General features: G+C 41.2%; 1 protein-coding gene across 2 annotated transcripts in view; it reads right to left on the bottom strand.

Annotated features, from left to right (window-relative positions):
* Ctnnd2 (catenin delta 2) overlaps positions 1-17,161 on the bottom strand; it is a 361,255-nt gene that overhangs the window by 31,128 nt on the left and 312,966 nt on the right. For both annotated transcript variants that reach the window (XM_076856215.2, XM_076856216.2), the window contains one exon: positions 12,957-13,041. In XM_076856215.2, coding sequence (XP_076712330.1) covers positions 12,957-13,041 — 85 coding nt within the window. The remainder of the gene's footprint in view (positions 1-12,956; positions 13,042-17,161) is intronic.

The following is a 17,161-nucleotide window of genomic DNA, read 5'->3' as shown; positions in this document are numbered from 1 at the left end:
TGGCTTTCATTAGCTAGTTTCAGCTCTGCTGCTTCTAATGAAATTTAATTAAATTGATTTGGATACTTAAAGGTACAGTATATATGAGGATCTTCTGTAGTGACATCTTTTCAAAAAGACTCTGTAAATTCATTTTATGAATTCAATTTAATTCAGTTGGCCTAATCTTAAAGAACCCACTTCACCAAGAAGATTTGACAGGTTGGAAAGAAATGTATATAATTTAGTTGAAGAAAGTAATATCACTGTTAACTGCCCCAAATTAATCATTACCAATAGGATGGGGGAGGGGAGAGCTTGGGAAGTTGAAACAAGACCAAATTAGTCCCTTTGATTTCCCTGCTGTCACTTTTGAGGCTTTGACCCAAAGATGTGACATGGATGGTCTTTAACTCTGTCCTCTGTGTCCCAATCAATACTGCAAAGTTGAACTTGGGATACAACTGAACGAAGTCCTGCCTTCAGGTTCACAAATTCGATCACTTTGACATTGGAAATAATTGGGTATTTTTCATATATGCTCATGAGGGGTGGATGAAGACCTGGGTCTCAAATCTGAGGTCTCTGCAGAATGCCCCACAGTGGACAGGGAAGGAGTCACTGAATGCACCCTGCAGTGCCTAAGCTCCCAGGTAGCTACAATGGGGTTTATTCAATCAGCACTCAGAACCACCTAACAGTTGGCTTCTGATGAAATTTAATTAAATTGAGGTGTGAATAGAGAAAGAGACAGGCATAGATCCTGAGGAGAAATGGGGGAGGAATGAGGGTTTAAAAATGGCCATAGCAATAGTCTCTTGCAAAAACAACCCATGAAAGAAAAGTCTAGCCTTGGTAACAACCATGCCATGAATGGCATAAAAATACATTTCTATTTTAGAATAGAGCCTGGTAAAAATAAGCCTAAAGTAAAACAATCAAGAAATAATGATTGGAAAGGATTGTCTTTATGAAATTGGGGAAAGGCAAGCCAATATGGATGTGTTTACTTTGGGAAACTAGAAGAAAGTCAAAGACATAGTAGGTCTTCAACAGAAATGTGTTGAATGAGTGTAGAAATGGTCATTTGCTACTAGGACAGGGAGGATGACTAAGAGGAATCATGTGATATTACACAAAGAGATTAAGAAAAGGGGGGTACTATAGTTTAGAATGGCATAGAGGAAACCCAGTTGATGCATTTCATTATTTGATGATATGTATGTCATGGTAAATCTGTCATCTGGTTAAATCAGGCAATTAGCATAAGTGACTCTCAGAGGATGTGTGAGAACTGTGGGTTCATCAGGGTTTACCACCAGGCACTCAGCTAACCTGCCAAGGGCACCGTGTGCTAAGACGGGGAGAGTAGAAAAAAAGAAAAATCCAACATGTTTCCACATCCTATGACCTCGCTTCTTCCTCTGACATTACTGATGCTCTTTGCATTATGCAAGACTATTTTTTAATAATCTGGAAACTTACAGGGCTTCTTATTTTCCCACTGCACTGGTCTCCTGTATAGGACTAAGGAGTCATGGAAATGGCTGTTTTTCAAAGTTGAAGCCAACTGGTAACTCCTGTAGAACCCTTTGCAATGAGATGTAAGCAAAGTGGGATCTTCCAAAAATGTGCTTTGATAAAAACTGGGCACTGAGAGTCAAGGAGTTTGGTGTTGATATGTACAGAACATGCACATTATGGGCATAAACATGTCAGTAACCTTTTAAAAAAATCTCCACCTTGTAATAGAAACACTCAGCTTTTGGTTAGGCCCCCAGGTAGAGAGATCTGCCACATGATTTAGAGCTGGTGGTATGTCTCCAAAAGAAGGCGGCACATGCTCCTGGCCCGTTTCCAGTTGTCTGTTATGTGGACAGACTGAGGGTCAATGTGAACACTGCAGATGAGGTGAAGACAGCGGGTGAGGAGAAGCCAACCCCTGACTCCAAGAGGTGTTATTTCACAGTTTGACTATTACACTCAGACTCTCATGTGAGAGGATGTGGGGCTGAGTAATGGGCCCCAAAGATGTCCTTTTCCTAATTCCAGAACCTGTGAATAGACTACCTTAAATGGCAAAAGGGACTCCAAATGTATGATTAAGATCTCAAAGGACAAGGTCATTCTGAGGATGCCAGGGCCACTGCAACCACCATGTCCTTCCTCATGAGAGATTCAGGAGGTGAGAGCTGGAGAAGGCAATATGGCGCTCAATGGAAGCAGAGAGAGGGACTCAAAGGTGCTTTGTTGCTGACGTTGAAGACGGAGGATGAGGCCACCAGTCCAGGCATGCGGGCCACCTCCAGGAACTTGAGGACGCAAGGAAGACGACTCTCTGGAGAATGTAAAGAGGGAGTGCATCCCTGCCAACACTTTGATTTCACCCCAGCAAACCTATTTTGGATTTCTGGCTTCTAGAACTGCAAGATCACTTATTTTTGGTATTTTTAACTTTTTTTTGGTGGTAATTTGTTCGTGTTGCAGTAGGAAGTAAATCCAGAGGGTGATCCATTTCTAACTTCCTTTGAGTCATGTTTGTTCAACTTAATGACTTAGCATTATGAAAACCTTGTAGATAATTACAGAACTGACAGGGTACTGTGGCCTGTGTTAATATGATTTTCCATACTGTCTCCATGGCCCCACATTCTCTAATTACAGTTCTAGAGCATTTGTTCAGAGCTTCAACAGTGGCAGACCAAATAGGCTTCTGCAGTATTAGCATGTGATCCACTTTCATATGGTCTAAGATTAGGCGAGGGACTTTCTAGAGGGTGAAGAGGCACTTCCATGAAGGTAGCCAGTGGCTGAGTATTCCCCATACCCCATCTCCTAAAACCCAGGGGACAAACTTCTTAAAGAGCTTGACCATGGGCTCCCTGGAGTTTGGGTGTTGCCAGAGCTGGTGTCTTGAGTAACGTTGGCAGAATGATTTGGGGTCAGAGGTGAATTGACCATGTAGCACAAGAAGCTTAAATTTTAGGTCCTCCCACTGCATGGGCTCCTTCGGAGGATGGTACATAATTTTATAATCATAAAGTTTACTCTTCTTTTTAAACAGGACTTCCAAAACTATGTTATCTACAGGAACGCAGAATTTGTATCTAACCAGTCTGTATACAGTGGAGAAGCAGAAGCCTGAGGCTGATGCAGAATTCTGAGCAGTTGGAGGAGGCTGGGCCCAGGCCAGGCAGCAGACGGAAGGCTCTCAGCAGCAGGTGGCACTTCTCAGTAAACCAACCACTGCCCTCACGAGAGAAGGAGCTAGCCGGTGGACATCTCCCACAGCCCAAGTGCACCAGAGCAGGATATGGCTGCATTGGTCAGGTTGGATCTCCTCACTGTGGCTTCCTTTCCCACTTGGTCTAACCTCGTTGGTGGCACTGGGAAGGGTAAAGACACAGCTTATGAGAGAGGGAGGGAGAAAGGGAGGGTGAGGGCAGCATGAGCACACTCAGCCAGGTTGAGGTTCTCATAGGTGACATCCCCAAATCTACCGGGATCCACTGAAGATGGAGTGGGTAAGGTTGACGTGGTCACACAAAGTAAGCCACAAGAATGCACATACGCTGTATGCTTACGTTAAACTTCCTGGGTTTTCTAGTTACTGATGCAATCATTTTTTTCTGTCTTTTGTCTCTAGGGTATTTTTGTCTTGGGTGAAGCTCTGTAATAGAGTGGTATTATAGGGGGAAATGTTTAATTTGGGCACTGCTATGTGGATTTCCCTGACTTGGGGACCTGTCCCAGCAATAGCTATAACTGAGTCACTTCTCGTTTAGCAACTGCCGTGTGCATTGATTTCCACTTTTGCACAATTGATTTTTGCTTCTGTTCCCATTTGTGCCTTTGTTTTTGGACAGATATCATATGATGAGTGCCCGAGAATTCTCTCTGAAAGGTCAGGGGACCTCATGAAGAAAGATCTTCACTGTCAATAGAAACATCAACAAGTAAATGCCCAGATTTATGGAGGAGAAAGTACCATGGACGAGTTTAACTGCAGCCTTTTCATTTTCTGCCCTAACTTCATATCAAGCGGTTTGGAAAAGAAAACACTAGAGGAACTACAATTGTGAACGTCAAGGGCTCCAGCCTTGGGGTTGTTTTAGAATCTGGCTAGAAGTCCTTGTGTTTTTCCAGTCATCCCTTGGTGAGGAATTTTCCAGCACTGCTGAAAGATTAATAAATTCCTGGTGAACGGGTTCCCTGATAAAATGACGGCTCTGCATTTAGCGGTTTAATTTATTTCTACAGAGGATTTAGTGCTTTTCCATGACTATCTTAGATACCCAGAGAGTAAAATCTATTAATTCTCAAAATGGTACATACCGAAGGAAGTATTAAAGTATGCCTCACTCTTCTTACTGCGAAGCTTAGGGATCACAATTTCGAATTTTAACTTTGTTGTGTTTTTTCCTTGATGATATTTCAGAATAGATTTCTGATTTTCATCACAAACTAGGATGGTTCTTCAAATGCCCAGCAGACCAGGCTGATGTAGGGATGTCAGACATGATCCACTAACTTCAATTTGCAGGGACAGGACTCCTGGCTCATTTATGTGCAGTGGTCAGCCTTGAACAGGCAGCAGGAGGCCACGCAAGGGCTGGGTTCCCTCTCCCACCTGCTGTGGTGTGGACACGGGAGGAGACCTGTAGGCACTCCCTTACCTATCCATAATGACTTATTGATTTCTTGTTTTGTCAGTGCAGTGGTGGTAAAAGCCAATGAAATGAATACCAGGGCAGGAAGAAAAGAGAGTCCTGTGTGAGACAGGCTGTGAAGGGCATGGACCTCACTTCTATCAAAGCTCATTATTCACTGGCTGAATGGAATGTGCGATCCGAGAGTCTGAATTCCCTGACAATAAAGGGAAGGGCATCTAAAGATTAGCTTTATGTTTTGTTTCTCACATCAAAATGGCAATAGCAAATACAATATTGCTACTCAGAGAAACATGACCTTACCCAGTTTCCAGGACAGGCCGCTTGCATTCCGGGAGAGAGCAACTCACTGTGCACAATGCTGACATTTCACGGGGGGAGGGGCAGGATCCTAAAGTCCCCAGGCCTGGAATAATCTGATTTCTAACCCCAGTGACTGTCAACAAGAGTTTGATTCTGATGTTTGATTGATCTTGGATTCGACCTCTGCATTTATGAGCTAAGGGTTTTCATTCTTACGGAGAGGCTGAGTCCATGTTGTTCTCTTTGAAGCCCTTTGAGTTTCTTGGAACACGTGAGTCTCAGTAACAGAAGGCTACATGCTGGAAAAAATCATCTGCCACTTGGAACAGGGACTGGCCTGTCTCTTCCATGGTAACACAATAGTTTGTTTCAAAGGCTTAAACATGTTTCTAGGAAGCATCTCATGGAGAAGCAAGGGAATGGAAGAACAGAGGTGGGGTCTTCACACACTGCTTGCCCTCTCAGCACTCAGTGCCCACAGGCATTTTTACTCTGGTGTCGGGCTGACTGGTACTACTTCCAGTTGATCTCAGATGTACCAGTGTATGTCTCGGAAGGCAGAGCGGAGTGCATCGTACCTGAAGCTCCACGACTGCCTGTCAATCAGTTACCCTGAGGTGGGACCCCAGTGGGATCACACAAGAGGGCCCAGATGGCTTGGGTAGCTAGGGCTTCTGGAGCGTCCCAAACCTGTGGCTGAGTGGCCCCAGCTAAATCCCACCGAGACTCCAAGTCCAGATTGTGAATGCTGAAGCTTGGGGAGAGCAAAACACTGCTGTGTGGAGCCGAAATCCGACCAGCTTAGGGAGGAATCACACACCAAAAAGATGTCATGGAAAGTGACAAGGAATCTCCTGGCTGGCAAATTAGCCTAGAGCCCACCCACCACCAGGCAGGAATGATTCACTGGCGAAACATTCACGGACACTGGTTGTCATTCTTCAGCAAAAAAGTTATTTTGCTTCAATGTGGCAGTGAATATGAGTTCTTATTTGCATTTTTAATAATCAAACAATATCATAGTTCTATTTTACTAAAATTGAAGGAAGACTATGTGCTAAATCTTGTTCAAAAATCTGTCCAGATTTAACAGAAGCTCAGAATTTTAGGCCAGTGAAAATCCTCTGTATGATGCTATCATGAGAGATACCTGCCATTATATATCTGTTCAAAATCAGAGAATACACAACACTAAGGGTGAACCCTAATGCAGTCTATGAATTTTATGACAATGATCTGTCAGTACAAGTGCACTGACTATAACAATTGCCATTCTGGTGGGGGATGCATATGTGGTGCAAGGGGTATATGAGAAATCTCTACACCTTCCTCTTCATTTTGCCTAAATTTAAAATTGCTTTAAATAAAGAATTCAAAAAATGTATTTAAGAGAAAATGGTAAACTTCCTGAAAGAACAACAACAAAATCTGAGACCAAGTGCTAAACATGCTTACATTTTTAAGAGTCTGCTACATAAATAATACCTTGAAAGTAAATAGAGCCATGTAAAATGTAAAACCAAAGTCTGTTACTGAATTCGTATTCTGGAAGGCTAACGAAATTGATTATGGACCTACAGCATCATGAAGACCAATAAAACAGAGATCCATATTGGCTGGGGATGAGATAAATGTCAAGTTTCCATGCCATTAAACTGTGAGTTGTATCTTTATATATTCTGGTATCCAAGAATGGAGTTTTGAATTTTGGGAAACAGAAGTAGTTGAGATAAACTATGAACTATGATTTTAAATAAGTCAAAACCATCTGTTTTTGCCTAAGACATAGTTACGGTTACTTTCATTTATTTCATTTTCTGCATTTCTGTTTTCTAGCACATATGAATAAAATCTCTTTCAGGCAGTACTTCTTAATTTTTCCTGGTGCCTATTTTTGATGTTCCTTAATTCAACACTATTAATTAGGAATGAATACTAATTGTACCAGAGCTGGGCACAAACGCCACTGCAATTTCCAAGGAGAAATCACTTGCAACATAAGTTCAGGGTGCGAATTCTTCCACAATAAATATTTGAACCCAAAATGAAATTATTTTCTAATAAAAATACAAATACAGCTTAGGCTATAACATGTTAGCTGTAGGTTCAAACTATTCCTAATACTTGAAAGTTATTCTTTCAAAGTATGAATTTAAACAATTTTATTCATTCAAACTAATCTGCTATGTAATTATTTCAGATTAGTAAGGAGTGACCTTACTTCAGAGCTAAGGAGAGGTCAGAAACATTATTTTCAAGGAAGGTGGAACAAGAAATGTAGGGAGAATGAAGATTTAGATGGGCTGATTGGATGGAGTATGGACTTGGGGAGGCTTTGGAGGATGGTGGAGATGGAGAGTGACCCGCAACCCTGCTCAGCTTCGGTGGTGGTAAGGGCTGGCAGGAAGCAGGGAAGAGCCACAGAGAGAAGCCACGGCCACTCTTGAAATGACTCATGGGCTTTGATGACATATTTTGACTCTTTCCTGAGGACCACAGTGGCCACAGAATGGTGTGGCTGCAAGGAGACATGAATTCAGATTTGCTCTTTAGAAAGTTCACACTGATTGCCCTTTGGAGAGTTTGCTGGTGAGGAGTAGGACTGAAATAAGAAGCCTCGTTGGGAGACAAGAACCAAAATCCAGAGACAGGAGACAACTGTTCATGAGTATAGAAAGAAGAGGGCAGAAGCAGAAGCAGAAATCTGGGGTTTGTTGGTGGACTGGATGCTGCAGAATGAAGGAGATGCCTGGGCATTGACTTGGAGAGCTGTGCAGCTCTTCAACTGGGGTTGGGAGACAAGAAGAGGAGCTGACTCCAGGAGGAGCAGGCCTGTCTGGAATCTGATTCAGGGAGATGCTGCAGATGCTGCATCTGAGCAGGTTTTCTAGCAGGGGACTAGAAATTCAAAAAGCAACTGGGGCTAGAGAAATAGATTGGAGAGGCCACAACATTTAGTTGATAATTGAATCAATGAGAAAAGTTACAATAACCCAGGAAGAAGTTGTGCATTATATGAGAAAATTCCAAGCATCAAGTCCTTGAGGATGTCAAAATTCAAGAAATGAACAGGGAGGAGCCCATAAAGGGTGGAGAAGGTAGTACAGGGATCATGAGACCTTATGGGAAATCGGTTGTCCTAGTACTTAGGAGAAGATCGTTTTTGTGAATGACACTGTTTTGCCACAATGTGTTCAAACTGGAAGCTCAAAGGATCACAGCAGAGCCTCTGACTAAGGAAACATGGTTGGCTTGCACTTGTGAATTATTTAACCCTAGACATCACCATGATCCCTAGTCTAATATGTCTTCAGCATACTTGGCCTTCCCCTCCACCCCCACACAAATTCAGCACTAATATGGAATGGAAGCATACCAAATACTTCTGAAACTAGCTTTTGCTGTCATGTTATAAAACCCTTTTTTTGGCTTGGTTTCCCTAAACCTCACCAGGCAAGGTTCTCCCTATTGGGACTCTGGTCAATATGGATGGCCGACGGAGATGCTTAGTAGACAGATTGTGGGAAGGGGGCACTGCTCCAGTATCTGAGGACAGGAGGAGACTGTAGAAGAACCAAAGGGGAAATAAGCCATAAAAATGTTGGTGGAAATGAATAGTGATGGTGACAATGACAAAATAAAACCCTCAGCTTCAAAACTCCAGGATGGGAGGGACAGCATTTGTCAGCAAAATGGCATGAACAAATGTTTTGGATCAGCAGCAATGTCCATGGGCACATGAGTTCCCAGTGTACAGAGCCCTTTGGTGACTGCTGTTGCTGCGCCTGAGACGATCAGCAACCCAGCAAGGAAGGTGCTATACTTTTTCCTTCATATTGGGAGATTGGGGCTGGGTTGAGGAGACATGCTTGGTCTCTGTGCAGGGACTGAGGAATGAATATCTCTGATTCTTAAAGCAGAAGAAAGGCAGTGAGTCATGGAGGTTCAGGCCTCCAAACTTCCAGGACCTGAGGCCATGTCCAGCCACCTAGAGAGAAGATTCTGCTTGTAGAACTGCCATAGGCCATTTGAAGAGGTTATTTAGTTTTCTGGAGACTGTCAGCAATGTCTGGGAAGGAATGGCCTGGTAGAGATGGAGGTCAGCTTCAAAACCAGGAAGGCCAACACAGAGAAGAAAAATGAGACTTGCTCAGTATGGCTTTAGGGGAAAAACCTGCAGATAAAGAGATCGGTGCTTACAATAAGCAAGAAGTTCTGGCTACCTTGGTCGCCCTCAAATGAAATAATGTGTCTCATTAGGTCATACTGGCAATTGGCATTAAAAATATTTGAACAAAACGAAATGACTGCTGGAACCAAGATGGCCTTCCTTCTCCCGTCCTGGCTTCCCTTGTCTCCCGCCACTCTTGTACAGCTGGACGTGGCTATAGGGCTGAGATCTAGCTCCGGGGGCATGCGCAGGAGTTCGGCAGTTCCCCCACTGCTTGCCCACCTTTCTCCCTCTTCTGCCTAGACAGGCAAGGACCACCCACTGGCCCCAGGCCACTGTCTGCCCAGGTGCAGTCTGTGAGAGTTCCATGAAAGATGTCTGTTTAGATGGAGCTTCTGAAGTTCTGAGTCACTCTGTTAGAGTGACATAGGTTCCAACCAATTGAACTGTTTCTTGATGATCTGACAGATTATTGCAGTATTTACACAAGGACAGGTACCAGTGGTTTCCCCAACTCTACATTCTATCTCCCACTAACCCAGTCATTCCAACAGTCCCCAACCATGGTCAAATGTAAGCACCTCCTGTTGTCAGTGACATTCTGAGGTTCTGGAAAGCCAAGCTCTTCTGAATTCCTGCTCATCTTCGCCCCCACCTGCAGACAGTTCCTGAGGCTAACAGCCTCCAAGATGATGCAGGTGGCAAGAATATTATGCAGATTTATTTGTGGCTAGCTAAACTTAAGGACTTCAAAAAGGTGACACACTATTTATCTTGCATGTCATAAGGTTCTTTGCAATGGTGTATTTTCCCTGCGGGGAACAAACCCAGAAGGCCAGGTCTTACTCAGGTAGAGGGTCAGAGAATACAAATGTGTTTGGGCTCCAAACATAGGAATTAACAACACCCAGCCTGAAGAATATTCCACACATTAGTCCTCTAAGAGGTAAATAATAAAGTAGACAAGCTAGAACTAAAAGTCCCTGGCCTCTGTGCCTGGGTCTAAGGGAAGAGGTCAGTGACAGATGGGTCTGAGTTCTGTCCCCGACACACGCGGCTGTCATTCCAATTTCCATCTCCCCCTCATAGTTTTCCTCTAGCCATAACTCCCTTACCTCTCACCTCCTAATTATGCACACTGTAAACATTCTTCAAGACTTTGCTCTATAATTTTCCTTCCCTTAATCCATTCTTTAAAACCTGAAATATATAATTCAGGATCTAACAAAATCTCAAGTAATTGTTACATCTTTCATTTTTACTCACAGTGGCTACATCCATATCTTAAGTTTCCTTTGGAACTCTTCCTTTGCTCAGCCCATAATGGGTGTTTAATAAATAAATCTGAAGTGTGGGTAGTTAAAAGATATGAATCTGACCTTTTTCTGATGATATGTAAATTGTCAATGAAGAACAAGAGAGATCACTTCCCTGATGATTAAAACAATTCATGAGGATAAATGAGCTTGGTTTTCTTACCCAAAGACCTTTTCAAATGGAGAGATTTTTGAATTTTGAGCTTTGCTATTAACAGCATCTATGACATTGAGCACCAAGGTCCTCATTTCATTTCACAACTGCATAATTTGGAAATGATTAACAACAGCTCTTTCTCAACGTCTTTAAATCATGGGTCAACTTATTTATTTATTTATTTCTCTAGCCTATCTTTCTTGAATTTTCCCACATGAAGCACATTTTAAACTTTCTTTAGCTCTTGAATTTAAGGTCCATTAAATTCCTGTCAACACATTCTTATTTTCACGGAAATAGAAAGACAATTACACTTTTTGAACTGTACTATCAACAAAGAAAAAACTAAAGTAAAAACCTCATACTCCTATTTAACAAATAGCATGCGGCATCTTTAAAAGCTGTTCCCCTCCAGTGCACAAAAGCATGAGCAGGTGCATTTGTGCACAGAGGAGGCATGGAGGATCCCAGGGAAAGTGGTTTATTTGAGGCAGTAATACTTCTTTGAGCTTCTGGAACCACTGACTCAGAACCACCAGCTTCGTTCTAATTTCTAACATGTTCTTCATGTCTGGCTGCCTGGTTAGCCCAAGGACTCCTTCCTGGGAGAGACGTCTGTCTCCTGGAGGAGTCCAGGGAGGAACTCAGAAGGGATGCTGGGACCTGAATTTTAAGCAAAACAGAACAGAATCCAAAACATTTGCTCCTCCTAACATGCAAAATACAAAGAAAAGGATGCAATTAATCTTCAACACTCAACACTTAATTTTGTTATCTGTGATTTAACTTCGACACACCACCTCTTGGGGAACAGGAAAACTTTGAAAGAAAAATATGTAAGCTAAACTTTATCAATTTAAAGTGCAAAGTAATGGATGCTTAAGGGAAGTAGGAAGGCCCTGGGGAAATCTAGAAATAGACTATAACTTAGTAGAGCCAGTTATTAAATATGTCCTTTTTCCCATTGGTTTAGAAAAAGACAAAAGTCTTTACTGGCAAGATGGGTCTCACTCCCCACAAGAGACTCTTGCTGAGTCAGCCTCACAATCTGGCCCAAGGAGCTGGTTTCACGGCAAGACTGATGGGTGCAAAGGAGGCAGTGACGACCTTGGCTCTCTCCCCTCTCCACACGGCCAAACAGGTGCTTTGGGCAGTAGCCATGGAAGCCTCTGTGCCCTGCCCCAGCCCCATCTGATCCAGGCACTGCTTTCTTCCTGTATATCCATGTTCTCCACTCCCATTCACTAGCTCAAATTTTAACTACCCACATTTGCTTGGCAAAACAACAACTTATGAGAGATATTGTTAGAGTATTCTCCCCACTAAAAAAAAAAAAAAAAAGAAAAAAGAAAAAAAAGAAAGAAAGGAAAAGTACCCTCTATTTAGAAGCATTTGGAAATGAGGCATAGAACCAAAATCTCTAGGATGTGGCATTTTTCTCTTCAGGTTTAATTTCGAATCATTTCATGGGTAAAGACGTCTTCAGAGGCATGATATGAACGCTTACTGCCTTGAACAGGTGTACAGACCTAGTGCCCCAAGGGCCAAGCCCCTCTGAGTTCTCCGGTGGACACTGGGACCATTGTCTCCTTCCCTCTGGGCACTAAAGTGGTGAGGTTCTCAGGGCCAGGGGGAGGGGCCACACTGCTGGGGCGGAGTTCACATCCATGTTCCTGGGCTGTGACACTTGACTGCCTGAATTGCTTTTTATAATTTTTTTCCGTCTCCTTTCCAAAATTACTTGTTGAAACTTGTTAATAATTCCCCCCTGCCAAAAAAAATCCCTGAGTTCATTATATTTTAGTCTATTGTAGAATGCAAAAGTGTAGGAAGATAGGTCTATTTTCTTCTTTATGTAAGGTGATTTAGCATAATTAAAAATATTACATATTTCAAAATAGGTGGAAGAGAAAATATTGAGTGTTCTCACCATAAATAAATGAGAAATATTTCAGATGATGGATAAGCTAATATCCTGAATTGCTTATTACATTAGGTATACATGTATGGAAACATCACACTGTACTCAACAAATACATACAATTACTATGCGTTAATTAAAAATTAAAAAAATCACAACCCCTTATGGAAACAAAAAAGACAACTTTGGGTAAGACTCTCTGAGTGTGGATCTGTCCAGTCCCAAAGGTTCATGGATCTTGGTGAGTATTTAGGGGACACATGGCGGTCCTGTTTCTGCATCTTCATTGATGTTCTTGTTTCAGTAACATTTTGGCTACGGAGGCTGTTGGACTAGTGCTGTCCATATCTGAGATGCCTTTTGTTATGGCCAAACACTGAGTCTTTGGATCCAGAGCCTGTGTGAAGCTCCTAAGCCAAGTCGGTAAAGCAAACCTTACCTTTTTGTACAGACTTCTCAGATCTCGGTACTGCCACATGCTGTTTAGGACCTGAGATGCAGCCTTGACCACTTTTGGAGAGTGTCTGATAAAGGAAAGACAGGAAATGCAATCAGAGTGGTAGCTGGGCTTGCACTGACCCTGACATGTCAGGAGAGGTCAAAATGGACTTCCTCCCAGCTTTGCTGGCTCTTTTCTTCTCTGCCTGGGGAGTGCAAAGGATTTTTGTACCAGTCCCCATCCGTGGTCTCATCACACATCCATGAGGGTGACGGGTAGGAAGAAATTACAATTTGGCAAAGAGTTTTTAAAAATGCAAACACAGGAACAGTGGCCTGTGGTCAGAATGCAGACTTAGCGTTTGACTACAAAATGGAATAGAGCAAAGAAACAGTGAACAGAAAGGACAAGCTTCAGGAGTTCTGATGGCAGTTTTGTGGAACACCTGGTAATAAGAGAACAGTGTCCCACTGGGGCATGAGAGCGTACCAGCGTTGACTGCACACTTGCTGAGGCCATAGGCAGTGAATGCTGAAGTGGGCACACTCTGACTGGGTGCAGAGGAATACATTTGTGTAAGAATCTATAAAGCCTTACCTGCACTTCAAGTTCTGGCCTCTGGACCATAGTGCATAGGGAGAAACCAAGGTCACAGAAATATTTGGACAGGAAGTTGTCAACTGCGTTCAAAGTCATGCCTTTGAAATACCTATGACAACATAACTAGATATTTTGATTTAGGTTCAGTGCCAATCTGAATCTCAAAACACAAATTAGATTAATAAATTCCTGTCAATTTAATTCAGTTGAATTCTTGGAAGTCACTTTGACCTGTGGTCATGGAAGCTACTCAGGAATTCATCTAAGTTAATCCACTCAGGCATTCTGAATACTAACAGGATGGCTTCACAACCAGAGCACTATTTTAGTGACTATCATTACAGAGTCTATCTGAGGGGTCAGCTCACTTTTTCTGCAGAGGGTCAGATGGTAAATATTCTGTGATCTTGGTCACAATTACTTAACTGTAACTGGAACATGAGGAGTCATATTTAAACAAATAGGTATAGCTGTGTTGTAATAAATGTGACTTATCAAAAACAAGCAGTTGGTAGGATGTGGCCCATGGTCGATAATCAGGGGACTCCTGCCTCATGTGGATGCTGACTCCTGGTGTTCGGCAAGATATTACCATTCATGAAGACTCCAATGTGATAACCACTCCTGAAGGTGACTGGTTGCAGTGGCTAGCAATAATATCTGAATTAAAACCAAAGATGCCTTTGAAATAAAATGGGTATTTGAAACAAAATAGGAAGATGGTAGATGGGCCAGGATGAGTTTTCAGTTGAGAGCTGAAGTAAATAGATATTCTGAGGATATGCATTTTACAGTGAAATTATGGGATGCCAATACATGGTGGAGAAAGTGGCTGCTATTTTCCTAGGTCTTCACATTTGTCATTTAGACCAACCTAGTTTGAGGATTCTTCATCCATTCACCAAAGGGCAAGTGTAACAGCCATTGCTATGATTACTGAGATGAAATTCAACTTTGGCCACATTAGTTACATCAAGGAATTAAAGAGAACAAATATAGAGTTTCTATAAATTCCAATTTTTAACATTTCTTTTCCTTAAATGAATTGTTGCTAAATTATTTCAAAATTTATGATAGTATTGTGCTCCAAATGAAATTTTAAATTCCTTTGACTTAAAGACCGAATTTTAGACCTTTTTGTGGTTTGAAAGATAAAGGTACCTGTCATTCTTATATAATCAATGCTGAACAAAGATTAGATGCTATGTTTTTTTTTTTTTTTTTTTTGCATTTTGTCATTGTTGGGGAAGTATTTGTCTGTGATGATATTCAAGCAACGTAAGAGGAAACTATATTAAAATTTAGGTAGTAATAGTGTAGTTGAAACATTCAGTAAAAATATTTCTCTGACACAGTGTAATTTTTAAGTTCCACTTCTTTCCTAGTTATAAAATAGAAAGAGACTATGATGCGTAACAAATAGCAGTTTTTAACTTCTTAATTAAAATGCCAATACATCATAGTGTTATAATAATATGTGAAGGTCAAAGAAACATTGCCTTCTTTTTAAGACTTAATTTTGATTCATCAGCTAGACTGGTATCATATAAACTTCTACTTGAAAAACGATGAGTATTGATTGAAGGACTTGAACATTGAGTGCTTTTAATGTGACAAGTGATTATAACCCAAGCCACAATACAGAGTTCTTTTCTGACAAGTAACAGTTGAGACTGTTAATAGCTTTTTCTGTCTTATGACAAAAGACAGAAACACATTCAATACTATTTCCTATGCAACTGTTGAAAGCGAAAAAAAATATTATTTTTGAAATAGACATGATAGAATGCCCATGATGGGTGTTTAAAATGATGTGAAAAGAACAATATCAAGACTTCAAAATGGTGAGTATGAGAGTCATACAAGAGCTAATAACAATTACACAATGTCTGGTCTTCACCAGAGCTGTCAAATCAGGGGTGGCTGAAGATGCCCAGCTGTTGTGGCTGTTGGCATGACTGTTCTGAACAGTCATGCCAGCAGCAGGATCCCAGTCCCATTGGTTGTGCTCCCAAGATTCAGTGAGTGTTGTGCAATCACATGGTGATGGCCAACTCACCAGCCTGGTTAATATCACTGCATATTTAGGCTTGCATATATTTAGACATAAAACAGATCTATACATAAAATGGAGGATCATAGCTAGGCATGCTTTTAATGCCTGTGGCTTCTAATATTATTTCAAATGAAAATCAGATCTACACTAAATTTATTTTTGGAAATAATTTTTAAAATAATAATTTAGGGTGGACTTTTTGCAAGTATTTTAATAATTACCTGGTATGAATTGATACTCCTATAATTTCCAGTTATGAAATCATTCCCAATTCCAAAAAAATCTATTGTCAATAAAGAGTTTCTCTTTTATTAAAATATCGCTAGAAGGTGATGGGAATCTCAATGTCTCCTATCATGATAGAATTGAGTGAGTTTCATGCTGAAATATGGAGCAATTCTCTTGGAATCACTTGGGCAATGAAAAGAATAACAAAACTGAAGTGCAGATAGATAGGAAATGAGGAATTATAAAATCCTTGTTTTACCCCCTCAATTAATCAATGTATATATTTTAAAAAATTGGCAACATGGAAAAATGGATGAGCTTTCCTAAGCTGGAGAAATACAACTGAAAAGGTGCATAATTCAGTCCAGTTCAACACTTGCTGTGCAACTCAGAAACCCAGGTTGTCGACATTGAAAAGAAGATCAAGGAACAATGAGACAGGACAAGTGCCATGGAGAAAATTTTAGTCAAATTAAAGGACATTTGTGAGATCATCTCAAGTGAAAATACCTTCCCATTAATAATAATCAAGTTAGGACCAGATATAACAGGCCCATTTTTTTTTGTATTGGCAGCAAGTATACATACTGTATCACAGACAGTTTCTTCAAATGATTTTTAGTAATTTTGACTAACAGTTGTCTCTGACCATAGAACTGAGTCAAGCATCTTTTCTCTATAAGGTTCCAAAAGTGAGGCACACTTCTGTAGAGAAGCTCACGGGAAGGAATGGAGTATCACTCCCTAACTCCCTAGTCTTAAAATTCAGAGAAAGTACTTCAATCTTTGAATGCCTCATGGACGTAGACAAAATGTTAGAGTGTTTCTGTGCACTCCAACTAGAGATCCCAAGCACCTACTGAAACTATGCAAAGAAAAGCACATACCTGTAGTGTATGCACAACATCATAAGATCTATCTATCTGTCTGTCTATCTATCTACCTACCTACCTATCTAGCTATCTCCCTGCCTACTTACATACATACCTACAGGTTATCTTGTTGTTGTCCCTTGCATGGTTACAAGTCTAGGTATTGATGGATCCATGTCCTTTGACTCTGTGCCCTTCATTGCTGCATAACAAGTCATCATGCAGTATAGTTGGGGAGGGTGTCGTACAGTATCTCTGTCTGTCTATCCATCCAACCATAGTTATAATTCAAGCCAACAATCTGCACCATTATTGCATAAGTCCCATGGGCCTTCTCTATCTGATACAGGAAAGTATTCAAATTCTAATGCTGAATTGTTGATTGAACCTATTTCCAAATAGGTTCTCAAGGTGCTTAAAACAGAAACACTGAAATCTCTGAAACACAT

This window comes from Callospermophilus lateralis, chromosome 5, assembly GCF_048772815.1.
Source record: "Callospermophilus lateralis isolate mCalLat2 chromosome 5, mCalLat2.hap1, whole genome shotgun sequence".
In the NCBI taxonomy this organism is placed as follows: Eukaryota; Metazoa; Chordata; class Mammalia; order Rodentia; family Sciuridae; genus Callospermophilus; species Callospermophilus lateralis.
This window is presented reverse-complemented; position numbering and strand designations above follow the sequence as displayed.